This window comes from Balaenoptera physalus (assembly GCF_965194825.1).
Source record: "Balaenoptera physalus genome assembly, chromosome: 11".
Classification (NCBI taxonomy): domain Eukaryota; kingdom Metazoa; phylum Chordata; class Mammalia; order Artiodactyla; family Balaenopteridae; genus Balaenoptera; species Balaenoptera physalus.
The window spans coordinates 1,907,501-1,921,382 of record NC_138896.1 but is presented as its reverse complement, the minus strand read 5'-3'; the positions used below and the strand labels follow the sequence as shown (position 1 = coordinate 1,921,382).

General features: G+C 45.3%; 1 protein-coding gene across 20 annotated transcripts in view; it reads left to right on the top strand.

The window, feature by feature from the left end:
• Positions 1-13,882, top strand: part of MYLK4 (myosin light chain kinase family member 4) — a 96,906-nt gene that overhangs the window by 61,401 nt on the left and 21,623 nt on the right. For 19 of the 20 annotated variants that reach the window (XM_082413210.1, XM_082413199.1, XM_082413207.1 and 16 more), the window contains 4 exons: positions 5,834-5,912; positions 9,500-9,605; positions 13,407-13,500; positions 13,575-13,684. In XM_082413210.1, the coding sequence (XP_082269336.1) occupies positions 5,834-5,912; positions 9,500-9,605; positions 13,407-13,500; positions 13,575-13,684 (389 nt within the window). Of the gene's footprint in view, positions 1-5,833; positions 5,913-6,144; positions 6,701-9,499; positions 9,606-13,406; positions 13,501-13,574; positions 13,685-13,882 lie in introns of all 20 variants that reach the window. The other variant, XM_082413209.1, reaches the window with a different exon arrangement.

Sequence of the window (13,882 nt, the reverse complement as noted above, 5' to 3'; positions counted from 1 at the left end):
TCGGGGCTGTGCCCCAGACCCATTTCCACACGTGCCCCTGGGAGGCAGTGGTCTGCTGGGTAATCGTGCACCCTGGGGAGGGTCAGACCCTTGAAGGTGGGTGGGAGGCTGCAGGGATAAAGGGAAACACGAGAAACCGGCCTCCCCGGGGTCTTCCTGGCCTCCACACTCTGGTGGGGCCGCCGGGGCCGGGAGGGACCAAAGCGCCTCCAAAGCCAGAGGGGCGGGGCCGGCGAGCCGCGGCCCCCAAACCCGGCGGAGCCTGACGGTCCGTGCGGGCCCCACAGCCTCTGTGTCCAGGCTCCACCAGGGCAGGGTCGTGAGACTCCCCGGTGGGCCCCGGGCGCTGGTCGCTGCCGGCCGTTCCTACACCCCGGGTGGCTGGGAAGCACCAGGTCAGAGCGCGGGAGAATCTGGGCAGGTGGGGAAGTGGGGGGGCACGGGGCCACCGGGCAGAGTCTCGTGGGCAGCTTGTGGGAAAAGAGCAGGTACGAGTCGGAGGGCTGAGCATTCCCTGTTCCGGGCAGACAGGAGAGAGGGCGGTGGGTAGGAAATCAGAAAATACGAATCTGGTATGAGATGTCTCAGGTGAGCTCATCCATCAGCAGTGAGACGAGGGAAAATAAAATCCTTATGATCCAAGTACCCAATGTGACTGGATCTTTAGGAGAAGACTTTTACTTTGCTCCAGGTTAAATCTAACCAGTCCTTTTGAATCGACAAAGCCAGGCTGGAGAGGAGAGCGGAGGAGGCCTATATTGTCAGTAGCCTGCGGCTCTGGTCCACAGCCTGGCCCCCCGAGGGGGCAGGGCAGACCAAGGGCCGGCCTCTCCCGTAACCCTGGGTCTGCACAGCCCTGCTCAGCACCCACCTATGGCCACGGGGCCTTGGCCGCAGCAGGGGTTGTGGAGATAAGAAGACTCAAAAGTGTGTTTAAATTAAGTAAAATCTGTGGTCAGGGAGGAGTAACCTGCCAGTACCTCTGAGCGGTGCTGGTCCCCATCCATCTTCTCTGGCTGGAGGCGCTGCCCCCTGTGCAGTGTGCCACCTGTTTATGGAACTGTCCACGCATCTTATGATCAAATGAAAGCAAAATTGCCCGCGTCTCTTCCCTTGACAGAGCCTCCGATTAGACTTTCCTGAACCAATGCCTTTGATTCCGGGCCCTTTCTTGACATACACCCGTGAGGAGTCCTATTTCCTTGGTTTCTGGATGAAGCCTGTCCCTGGAATTGTGGACACACCAAGAGGCTTTAGTCTTCCATCTGATTATCCCCGATGTTTTCCGCAGCCTGGGGAGGGTGCACCCGCTGGGCTCTGAGGTCAGGGTCAGCACTTGCCTTCCTGTCTCCGTCAGATCCTGTCCTACCAGGCCCTGCACATCACAAAGGGGGTTGTATCAGCCAGGGACTTTAGGGAGCTTTCTCCTTAATGCCCAGGGAATCTGAGTGTGCCCTGAGGATGAAGAGAAATAGATTTCTCTCACAAGTGATCTCTACAGTCATCTTCTATGCTCAGGCGAGGAAACACGGTTTTAATGTTTCTTCTGAAAATTCCTCTCTTTGTCTTCTTTTAGCCTCTGTTTTTCTCTCTTCCCCACGAGGATTCTAATCAGAGTTTAACAAGGTCATTACAGTTGTTATAATTTTGCTTTTGTATTTCTAAGGCATAATGTTAAAATTACCAAACGTGTTCATCTTGGCATCTCCATAAGCAGTAATATACCCTCAGCTCAGGATTTATGCGGTTAGTTTAGTCGTGTCCCATTGTGATGTTAAGAAAACAGTTTTCTGAAGCAACTGTAGTCCCCAAATGCAGGGCTGTGGATGTCACTTAACATCAGCTAAGTGACGCAAAGAATGTGAGTTAGTGGCAGGGTGTGCGTCAGGTGGTGCCTGGGGCCGTCCGGCTTTTCAGAGATGCAGCCTGACACACGGATGTTCTCGCCATGAGACCACCAGTCCGGAAAGCACTTCTTCCTTCGTGCACACGGGTTCACCAGGCACTTCTAGAACCCTGACCCTTCGTGTGGTGCTGGGGAAGAAGAGGTGCAGGGAAAGGTCTGTACCCCTGGGCTGGGGACAGTGCCATAACCCAGGAAAGGACTGTCGAGAGAAGGTAGCAACCATCTCAGTCTGTCTGTTATTTCAAAGCCATTTCAGGCTTGCTTCTTAAAATAGATTTTTATTGAATGGGCATGAAAGAGGGATTGGGCAAAGTTGTTCAATCGAATTAATTTCGCTTTTGGTTATCTCACCACTCAGGAAAAGTAGGGTTTTAGTGTTGGGCTGGTGGTACACGGCACACACCTGTGCACCCGTGTTGCTTCCTCTAAGGGTCTCGATTCCACGGCAACAAGCGAAACTACAACAGAGACAGGGGTATGAAGTGCATGCAGTTGGTTTACTCTGTCACAAAGGTCATCTGAAGAACGAATCCTGACCTCTTAAAAGCAGTACTTTGTAGAAGGTGGGGAAGAGTTTGCAAGAATTGAGCTGATAGCTCTAATTAGGTACTTGCCCTTGAACATGCTAATTAGAATGATTCTTCTCTAAAGCACATATTTCAGAAAAGCAGAATGTGAGAAATAGTGTTATCTAGAGGAATGGTCTCCAAAGTATTTTGATTGTTCACTGCTATTGGCAAAATATTTTAAAGCATATGGCAATATTTTACTGTATTTATAAATGATATAAATGGATAAGCAATACATGTATACATACTTTTATAAACATTTCATATATTACAGACATAAATTATATGTGCTCAATATTACTAATACATATTTTCAAACATAAGTAAAATATACATTTGAAAAGAACGGAGAAAGAATAGAAATTAGTTCTGACATTTCCTCCATGCCCCTCAGGGACTAGCTGGACAAGCTTGGGAGCACAGGCCCACTCAGGACACCAGCCCGGAAACGGGACAGAGTAGAGAGGGCAGAACTGTGTTTTGAATACTTGGGTATTTGGGCCAAATCCCCTTTCTTCCCCGAGTCATTCTAAATCCACTGATATTATAAAAGGAATGGGGAAATGGTTACAAAAGGAATCCATGTGCAAATATATGAGTAATGATTAAGTGAACAAATTAATGAGTGACTGTGAGTGAAATGTGGCCTTCGTGCTCGTCTGGTCCATCAGCGTGAATTCAGCAAAGGACACGGTGTCTGACCTGATTTTTTTATCCCTTAGCAGACCGTGATCATAATCCTTCCAGGAGCTTCATGCTTCCAGCACTGACCAGTCCTCTTTAATCAGTACAGAATACGTTTCTTTTTGGAAAACAAACAAGATGTGCTTACACACCTGTACTTCCTATTTTAGCAACTTCTACATATAACTTGGAAACACTAAGAATGAACTTCGTACTGAAGTCGCTGTCCAGAAACAGAAAAGGAGAAATACGTCTTCTGTTTTTCGGGAACTCTTCAGTTCAAAGTTCCTCTAGATGTCAGTATGACCTAGGGAAATGAAAATATGATAGCCTGTGGCAATGAATAAAGACCTTCTTACGTTATCTAAATGGTGAATCATATCTGATATATAATTAAAGGAAAAAATGGTCTGGTTTGGAAGCTTGTTTCTTACCTTCCTCAGAATTGATAGTTCTCCTGTTGGTCAAATCAGAACACTGCACCCAGAGAGCGTCAGCACATCCTGTGGGCACCCACCACGGACACTGAGACGTCCCTGGAGGCAAACGCCTGGAGGCTTACAGCCAAATTCTCAATTTTACATATTTTGATAGACTGAAATTAACTGACACACCAGTTTTTGTTACTAAGCCCACCTTTGCTTTTACCATCACATTCACGCCACCCAGAATAAACCCAGGAGAAAAATGCCTGTCCACCAGGGGTTTTCACTGCAAAAGAGAAGCATTGAAAGACAAAGCTATAAAATATCTTTAAAAATTTGTTAAATTATCTTATCTGACTCATTTTCAAAATTGGAGTGAAATTCTCTTCCTCTCCTCTCTTCCATGTTTATTCTAATCTTTTGACCAATAAATATTTATTTCTTTACTAATTTGTTTCTATTTTATGCCGTTCTCTTTTAATCTTTTTTCTTGTCTCCTGTGGTGCTGGCTGTATGGTAGATATCCAATCAATATTAAAGATATACCTTGCCTATAAGCTTTTATTTCTTTTTTCAGAGTGACAGTACAGCTGTAGTTCAGAGTTAGGATCCTGGTTGTACCACTTCTGAATTCTATAACCCTGTGAAATTACCCAACTTTATTATAAAATGGGGCTAATAGTATCTATCCCTAAAGGTTGCTATGAGGAACAAGCAATTAATAATGTAATGTGCTTAGAAATGTGCCTGGTATGTAATCAGTACTTAGTATATATTAGCCATCATCATTGTCATCACCATCATCACCATCACCATCATCACCAACACCACCATCACCACCATCACCATCATCACAAACACCATCATCACCACCATCACCATCATCACCAACACCATCATCACCACCATCACCACCATCACCATCATCACCAACACCATCATCACCACCATCACCATCATCACCAACACCATCATCACCTCCACCATCATTATATCCCTGGGCTAAGTGCCAAGGATTCAAAGATGAATCAGTCTTTTTGCCCACTTGAGGCCTATAATCTAGTGGGAAATTGATGAGAAAAAATGTTTAAGAAAATGTTGCAGTCTATACTGGGGTGGGAGTATGTGCTGATTGCTGTGCAAGTATAGAGGAGGGAAACTAAAGGACATTTTCCTACCCTTTCACTTAAAAGAGAAAGTTCCAAACTCCTGGGCTCTAATCTATAATTTTGCTTTTCTGCAGATTTACTAAACATGCCTCTGTGTTTGAAGGTCCTTATCTGAAAAATGGAAATGCTCTGAACCTATGGGACTGCCCTTTGGATTGTTTAAAAGCACATTTATAATTTGTCTTGATATCTATGACCTGCACTTACATGGTGTTTCATGCTTGCAAGTCACCCTCAGGCAAATTTTACTCTCTTTCCAAAGAAAAAAAGACTGATTCTTTGGACATCCAAACAATTTCATTAACTTATAATGTATAACTTCAGAACTTGTGATAATTTGGGTGGATTGGGCTAATGTTTACCTTTTATGTGGTATTTTAAAAGGGTTTGCTTAGCTAATTCAGAGAGACCAGGACTGTGAGAAGAACGTTTATCTCCTTAGAAAGGGGCCATCTGTTCTCAGCAATGTAGAAGCCCCTTTTATAAAAGCTTACTTTACTCTCCTACTTTCTGGTTTACAAAACCCACTCACATATAGCCTCTCATTTTTATTTGATTTATATGTGAACTGTATCAAGACAATACAAACAGAGGTCAAGGGTGACAAACACGTTACAATATCCTTTATCTATCCATGAAGATGGGCCTTCTTCTACAAACAATGCCAGAGTTTTACAAAATTTCTTTTAAAATAGTGAGGTCATTTGCTTTCAAATACTATAGTCTGTACAGGGCTTCATTAATTCAGACTGTTCTGCCCTCTAAATTACTATTTATTTTGGTATTTTTTTCTGTGTTTGAATTGTGTAATATAATGGTTCTCAATATGGGGTGAGTTTGCCCACCGGAGACATTTAGCAATTTCTGGAGGCTTTTTTTTGGCTATTACACCTGGGTGGGGGAGAGTACTGTGGGCTTCGGGTGGGCAGAGGCCAGAGATGTTGCTAAACGTCTTATAATCCTCGTGACATTCCCCATAACAAAGAATTCTCCAGCCCCAAGTGTCAGAAGTGCTGAGGTCGAGAGAGCCTGATGTGATGTGTAAGTCTCATTACTCATTACTCAATCGTGTGCCCACAGGCTAAGGAGCAGTTGTGCTCACACCCCGGCCAGAAGGAAACAGCACCAGCCAAAGGCAAAAGGACAGCGCCTCCCACAGGTAACCTTTTTAAAAGACTAGATATTTGTGGGTCAAGCTCTGTTATACAAGTCGCGAGGTTGTTCTTGTTCAGAGGAAGTTACATGTTCGTGATGCCCTGTGTCGGGTGAAGTGCTGTTTGAATACCTTTGTTTGATTGGCTTTGGGTCCTACTAGTTACAAACTAGAAATTCTTTGGGGGCCCAGCTGTCAGTCCATTGGTCACGTTTTCTCCTACTTTGCTTCCCCAAAGCTTTTATCTGCCGATAAAGAGAAGCCTGTATAGAGATGCCATTCTGTGAAGCCAAAATTACACCGATCACATGCGTCCTCCGTTAAAACATTGTGTCCTATGGTGGCTTTTAGAGAGATCTTCCCAGAAGAACAATCTGAGAAAGAAACGTTTAATAAAGCTCAACATGAAACAGGCTTAGAAGACCCCTGCCTCTAGTTCAGAGAAGTTTCGCCGCATTTCATACAGAAAGACCACAGGATGAAATAGAAGATTTTGCTCTAAGAAATTCCACAGAGCCAAGAGAAAACGAAGACGGGAGAGGCATTTCATGCCCAGGGAGACTGAGCCGACAAGAAAATAATAGCTCTGGGGATGATAAGCAAGGCTCTGCAGATAAAAGTGAATGGCCAGTGTTCAAAGAAGAGAAAAATGGGCTTTGTTCTCAGGAAAAGCCTGGTGACCGAGAAGCTAAGGAAAAAGGAGAATCCGAAATTCCAGATGAAACAGTGCTGGACAAGAGTTCAAATAAAGAGCAGTGTGTTTATAGAACTGACAGTGGTCAATCCTATGAAAGGTAGGGTTTAAAGCATGTGCTTCCACAGCTGACGTTTTCTGCAGATCTATGCGCCGTTGCAATTTAAGTCCATATCGAAGGGTAACTGAAGTGACTCTTTAAAGCAGTGGTGTAGAAGCCACTTTCCCAGCTGTGTGGATTTTTCTTGGCCACGTTTTCTTGCCGCTATTTTTTCTTCTTGCCTGTGACATTTTCAGGCATTTTATTGTTTTCTAAGTCTTCTACCAAATGATAGATGGATATAATGATTAGTAGTAATCACATCCAGTATTTTTTAAATATCAAGTAAAAGTTTCTTATTTTTAGCAGTATAGAGCACATCCTTCCTAAGATCGATAACTGAAAACTGATCACATTGATCAGATGTATAAATTGGCTGCTTCCCAAATATTGTGAGGATTGAGTACACAGTAGGTTATTGAATGATTCTTCATCAACCGTGAAGTTTCACATATAAATTCAGGCAATTATATAGCCAGCTAAAATGAATTAATCTACGTTATGAAGAGCCACAGAATCTGTTTGGGACAAAGAGCATCCCAATTCAAACGTCTGTGGTATTTTTTAGGGATTTAAGACATAATTCTTATTTCTTTTTTTTTTTTTTTGGCCTCCCCGCGCAGCTTGTGGAATTTTAGTTCCCTGACTGGGGATTGAACCCAGGTCCTCAGCAGTGAGAGCGTGGAGTCCTAACCACTGGAGCGCCAGGGAATTCCCCTTATTTCATTCTTAACTAATGTATTTTGGAAACTAATGGTAGAGAAGTCTAATTTTCCAAGAATTAAGTGTAAACACTAATGTTTATTAAGAAAGTCCATCACTGCAGAGATGTTTTTAGTAAGGTCTGGAGCTATTGGGAAACTTAAATTAGGTCAATTCTTTCACCAGTAAAGGCTGACTCTCACTGCTGTTATTATTCAGAGACCATTGCTCCTTTGATTTTGCTTTAACGTGGTCACTTCTATCTTCTTTAAGGAAAGGAAGTGAAAAATGAAGATCAAATTAGTTAGGGAGTCATAAAATGACTGCCTTTGTAAAGGGTCAGTGGACTAACTTGGGGTCACTGTGAGGTTGTTAGGGAGAGTCTCTGGGATGCTGGTCATCTCCGCCTGTAACCGTGCTGCTTGGGATGACGGGGACACATCCTGCTTCATCTCACCCCAAACACTGACATCGCCAACTCCCCATCACGAAGCTTACGTCCCTGCAGCAAAGCATCGTCTTGAGGAAGCTTTAGTGCTCAGAAATTTGGCCATCTGAAAGTTTTCTCCCGGAAACTTTGAGAGCTGTGGCTGGATTTTATTTTCCAGGTGTATCAGCAGCATAAAAGCTATTTTCACATCCCGAACCACAGGAAAGTCAGCGACAGGACCTGTTTTGCAGAACTCTGATCCAACAGAGCCCTCGGGCGTCAGTAAGCAGAGAGGGGCGGAGGTGAGCTTGGTCCAGGAGAACAAGAAGAGCAGAATAGATGCGGCAGGTGCAGGTGACAGATGCACATGGAGGACACAGGAAGCTGGAGGCGCCGGGGGGACCAACAAGACAAAGTCCTGGGGTTCCCTGGAGCAAAGACCCCCCAGGCAACAAGATCTGGTGACCCCCCTGGGTAGGAAATGGCTTTTGTTCCAGCCGTTTAAAGCTCCCTAACCTTTCCAGCAAACATTTCCGACTAAATTTCACTTAGCCTAACAGCCTGAAGGAGACGTCATGCCACATTGATGCCATTTGTGTTCATAACTCAATCACTTTTGGGGTTTTTTTTGGTCTGAAGAGACGAATGCCACCAAGAGAATTCTTTCCTACCTTCTTCACTTTTCAGCATATTTATGGTGTGAAGGGAGAATGCCCCCATCAAATCAATTGCCCAGAGATTTATATTATCTGAATCTTAACAAATATGAACACTTGGCAAAGTACCTAGCTCAAGATAAGTGCTCAAGAATTACATTTTGAATAAATGTAAATTTTTGAAAGCAAAGTTATTATCTACTCACTTCCCTTTGTACCCTTTGTACCCTTTGTACACATGTAAGAAGCTGCACGCAGTAGATGTTTAAGTAATGAATAAATGGGGAAATGAATAGGTTCACGGCAAGCAAATTTTAACAGCAGTAACCATGGAAAAGTAAAAAGGATACTGGAAGAATATTAGTGAGTAACTATGTATTTTAGAACTGAGCCGGACTGGAGGTTAGATGCTTAGGCTGGAAGGTGGAAAGCGGGAGAAATTTGAGAGCTGTACAATATATACTTCGCCAGTTTTACTGGGTGTTTTATTTCAGCCAGGAAAAATGCATCTGTGTGCCTTAAATGTGTCTTGAATACTGGCTAAAATATTTTGGAAAGTCATATATAGTAATATCAAAACTGTCAATGACATGAAGAAATTTTTCATCTTTTTCTCTGTGCCTTAAAGAAAATAATGGAGTTTATCAGTGGTGCTTTTAAAAAAATGGGTCAAACAGTTTCTGGGGTTTGTGTTCAAATGTCTCCAGTTTGGAAGTATTACCTGTTTGGACTGTACAGGGCTTGGAGATTTTCAGTTGTTTGACGTTTCTGAAAGCTGCCCTGAGGGAGATAGGTGCCACGGTTCAGAGGCCCTGACACCCTTTCTCAAAGGTGTTGCACGTCACCTTCATGAGCCATAAATCCTAACATGAAATGAAAACTTACATTCCCTGGATCATTAGAAATAAAACAGGTGGCCCATTGTGTTTTATTATTAAATGAGCACATTTGCACTCAGGCCCAGGCTTGGCCCTCGGGCCGCTTCTCACGCGGCCCTTCTCTCACCTCCAGACGAGGCCTGGGCACCGCCTGCGCCGTTTGATCACCGCATCGTGACAGCCAAGCAGGCCGCCGTCAACAGCTTCTACACCGTGAGCAGAACAGAAGTCTTGGGAGGGTGAGTAGCGCTCAGCTTCAATACTCTCTCGACGAAAGAAGAAAGAAGAGTGCTTTCTAAGAGACAGGTCTTTTTTTGTTGTTTCAATTCTTATAAGTGTTTTTATTTTTATTATTTTAGTTTTTGTACTGCTTTTTCATGTTTTAAATTTTTATTTTATATTGGAGTATAGTTAATTTATAATGTTGTGTTAGTTTCAGGTGTACAGCATAGTGATTCAGTTATACATATACATATATCTATTCTTTTTCAGATTCTTTTCCATTATAGGTTATTACAGAATATTGAGTAGAGTTCCCTGTACTATACAGTGGGTTCTTGTTGCTTATCTATTTTATATATAGTAGTGTGTACATGTTAATCCCAAACTCCTAATTTATCCTCCCCCCACCGCCCCGCCTTTCCCCTTTGGTAACCATAAGTTTGTTTTCTATGTCTGTGGGTCTGTTTCTGTTTTGTAAATAAGTTCGTTTGTATCATTTTTTTAGATTCCACCTATAAATGATATCCTATGATAATTTGTCTTTGTCTGACTTACTGCACTTAGTACGACAATCTCTAGGTCCACCCATGTTGCCGCAAATGACATTATTTCATTCTTTTTTATGGCTGAGTAGTATTCCATTGTGTATATGTACCACATCTTCCTCATTCATCTGTCGATGGACACTTAGGTTGCTTCCATGTCTTGGCTATTGTAAATAGTGCCGCTATGAACAAAGAGACGGATCTTGAGAATTTCATAAGTGTTTGCCAGTCTCAACCAGAGAACCGGACACATCATAAGCAAACATTTTAAGAGATGTTAACCATTTCTGAAAATCGTCACTGATGCCGGAGAGGTTGATGTGGTGACTACCCTCCGCATTTAACATCTACTTCACTGCCTGTGCTGTCGTGTCTGGAGTGAGTCCCCAGAAGGTTTAGAAGCTTGAAAACCGAGGAACAGAATGTAGAAATGAGCGAACACTGTATTTCTCATGGCACGTGTTTGTCATTGTTGGTTTCCGTTTGTGCTGTTACCGTATGAGTTACTATTATTACTGTATTTCAGTCGGTTACTTGCCTCTCAGAAGGACTTATTGGCAGGACATCCACATCTCCCTGAAGAAGGAAGAGTCAAGTCTATCGGGGGCAGGTCCATCACTGGGGGAAGTTCCTTCTTCAGTCACAATCACCCTGCGAGATCTTGGAACTTAAGGCTTAAATTATTCAGTTGACTCCCATCAGCATATCCATGTAAAATAGGAAGAGGAAAACAGAACATTTATACAAATATATAGATATTTACTTACCAACACAGGGAAAACACGCGTGGCTACTACAGAGCGCGTTCCTGCCTGTGGTCCTTGGGGGTGAGGTTGATTTTGCAAAGCCCCTCCCCCCTCTTCCCATCCCATTTACCTTTTGCCCTTTGTCGCGCGGATGCACCTGAACTTCCTCCTCCTCGGCCGGCCGGCTGATCCATTGTGGCGAAGGCCCCTCAGCCTGTGAGGATGGGCTGAGGGGGCAAGGGATACTTGGGTGGCAAGCCAGCGACTGTTTCTCTAAAGGAGAGAAGTTATTTGCAGAAGCGGCTTTGAAACAACCGCCAGGGTTTGCGCGTGCTTCTGGTCGAGGTTTGTCAGTGACTCTTAGAGTTTCCTTCCTGCCCCTTTGGGCAGCGTTGGCTCTTCTTTGTCATCCTGCAGGCAGGACCAGCTGCCCATCACCCCCTGTTCTGGGCTCAGTAAGTAAGTTAGGGGAACACAGTCAGATGTGTACGTTTGCCTCAAAACTCAAAGAGGTCATCAGCAGGTGGACCTCCTTCTCAGTAGTAGGAGAGTCAAGATGCAGCAAATCATCCTGCACTTTGGGCAGAGCTATTGCACCATGGCAAGGATCCCTGGACCCTGCATGCGGTGTCAGGCCCCTGAATTTTCCTGGGGTTCATCTCCCCCGTGGCCTGTAGGGGGATTAGAGTCCCTGCTCACCCCGTTCAGTTAGCATGAGGTTATCAGCCTGGTGGACCAGCAGGGACCCTGTGAGGTCACCTCATCACTCAAGGCTTTGCAGAATAAACCAGGCCAGAGAGACGGACGGGGTAGTCCTAAAGCAAAACAGTGATGTGGCACCACTGCTGGGCCAGGCTGTCCTGGGGGCCGTTGCTAATTAAGAAACAAGCCCTTTCGTAATGAACAGCCACATCTGAAGCGCCTGGGGCTGTAGGTTCATGAGCTCCAGGAAAGAGACCACGCCTGGGCCGCTGGGTGGGATTGAAGTCACACTTGGCTGTGCTTACGGACCCATCTGCTTCTGTTCAGGGAGCGTGGCTGAGTCGGGTGGATGCGGTGCCCTCACCCCGACTCCCACCCCTTCACCGTTGCAGCAGCCCTCCCTCTGCTGTGGGCTTCTGGCCACGACGCTGGGGAGCTCTCCTTCCGCTCCTGCGTGCGGCCAGCGCGACACAGGCAGGCACGTGGGTTCCCGTTATTTCACTAAATCGGGCATCACAGCAAGCAAGTCAAATCTGAAGATTGTTCTTGAGTGTGCATTTCGGTATGTGAGGATATTTGAAAGAAGCTGTCTTAAGAAGTATATTTAGAACTTCCCTGGTGATGCAGTGGTTAAGAATCCGCCTGCCAATGCAGGGGACACGGGTTCGAGCCCTGGTCTGGGAAGATCCCACATGCCGTGGAGCAACGAAGCCCGTGCGCCACAACTACCGAGCCTGCGCTCTAGAGCCCGCGAGCCACAACTACCGAGCCCAAGTGCCACAGCTACTGAAGCCCACGCGCCTAGATCCCGTGCTCCGCAACAAGAGAAGCCACCGCAGTGAGAAGCCTGCTCGCCACAACTAGAGAAAGCCCACACGCAGCAACGAAGACCCAACAGATCCAAAAATAAATAAAATAAAAATAAATAAATTTATTAAAAAAGAAGAAGTATATTTAAATTTATATCCAAGCTAAACTGTCAAAAAATCTCACAGGTGATTATGTAATATGTATTTTGATTAAATGTGTCTATATGCAATTTTGTTATTACTTCTTACTTATTTATATGCAGTTTCCAAAAGTAATCTGGTATGCCTGACCTGCAGCCTGTATCACTCATGTGCTTACGAAGCCCAGCTCGTTACATTCATATGTATTCATAAAGACTCTATTTTTTCTATGACGGAAGTTCTCAAATTTTAGGGTGCATATGAACCACCAAAGGGGCGTCGTGAAAGTGCAGCTTCTGGGGCCTCCCCCGGCCTTCCTGCATCAGTAGGGCTGGAGTAGGGCTGGGACATCGCCCCCCAGGGAATTCTGATGCCAGTGGCCTGTATCAGAACTTGACGTGTTCTAGGAGATTTTTTTTTAAATTAATTAATTAATTTTTCGCTGCGTTGGGTCTTCGTTGCTGTGCACAGGCTTTCTCTAGTTGCAGTGAGCGGGGCTTCTCATTGCAGTGGCTTCACTTGTTGTGGAGCATGAGCTCTAGGTGCGCAGGCTTCAGTAGTTGTGGCTCGCGGCCTCTAGAGCGCAGGCTCAGTAGTCATGGCGCATGCGCTTATTGCTCCACGGCATGTGGGATCCTCCCGGACCAGGGCTCGAACCCGTGTCCCCTGCATTGGCAGGTGGATTCTTAACCACTGTGCGACCAGGGAAGTCCCTGTTCTAGGAGATATTGGCTACAGCACGTGCATAACAGGCTTGCTCATTCAAAGTCAAAAAGAGGGGTGCCGGCCAGCTGTATTGTCCACTGGGCAGTGACTGGAGCAGGGCCCTGGTGGGGACAGACCCTCATGCTGGGCCTCGTCCTCTTCTCCGGCAGGGGGCGCTTCGGCCAGGTTCACAAGTGTGAGGAGAAAGCCACAGGTCTGAAGCTGGCGGCCAAGATCATCAAGACCAGAGGCATGAAGGACAAGGTAAGGGCTGTGCAGTGTGGACCCCACCTGGATGTTGTCCTCACGGTGCTAAACCTGCCCTTCCCTCTTCCCAGGATGAAGTGAAGAATGAGATCAACGTCATGAACCAGCTGGACCACGTGAACCTCATCCAGCTCTACGACGCCTTCGAATCTAAGAACGACATCGTCCTGGTCATGGAGTAGTATGTCCCCCGTCACTGCCCCAAACCTACACACACAACCAGGGCCCCTTTATACGCGGCTGCAGCTCTGTCCTGCCTCGGAGCTGCTGGACCATGCTGGGGCGCCCTGATTCTGACTTGCATGTGTCAGAATCTCATCCACTTCGGGACGGAAATTACTCAGGAATTGACGTCTCCATGTGAGATGTGTTGATAAGT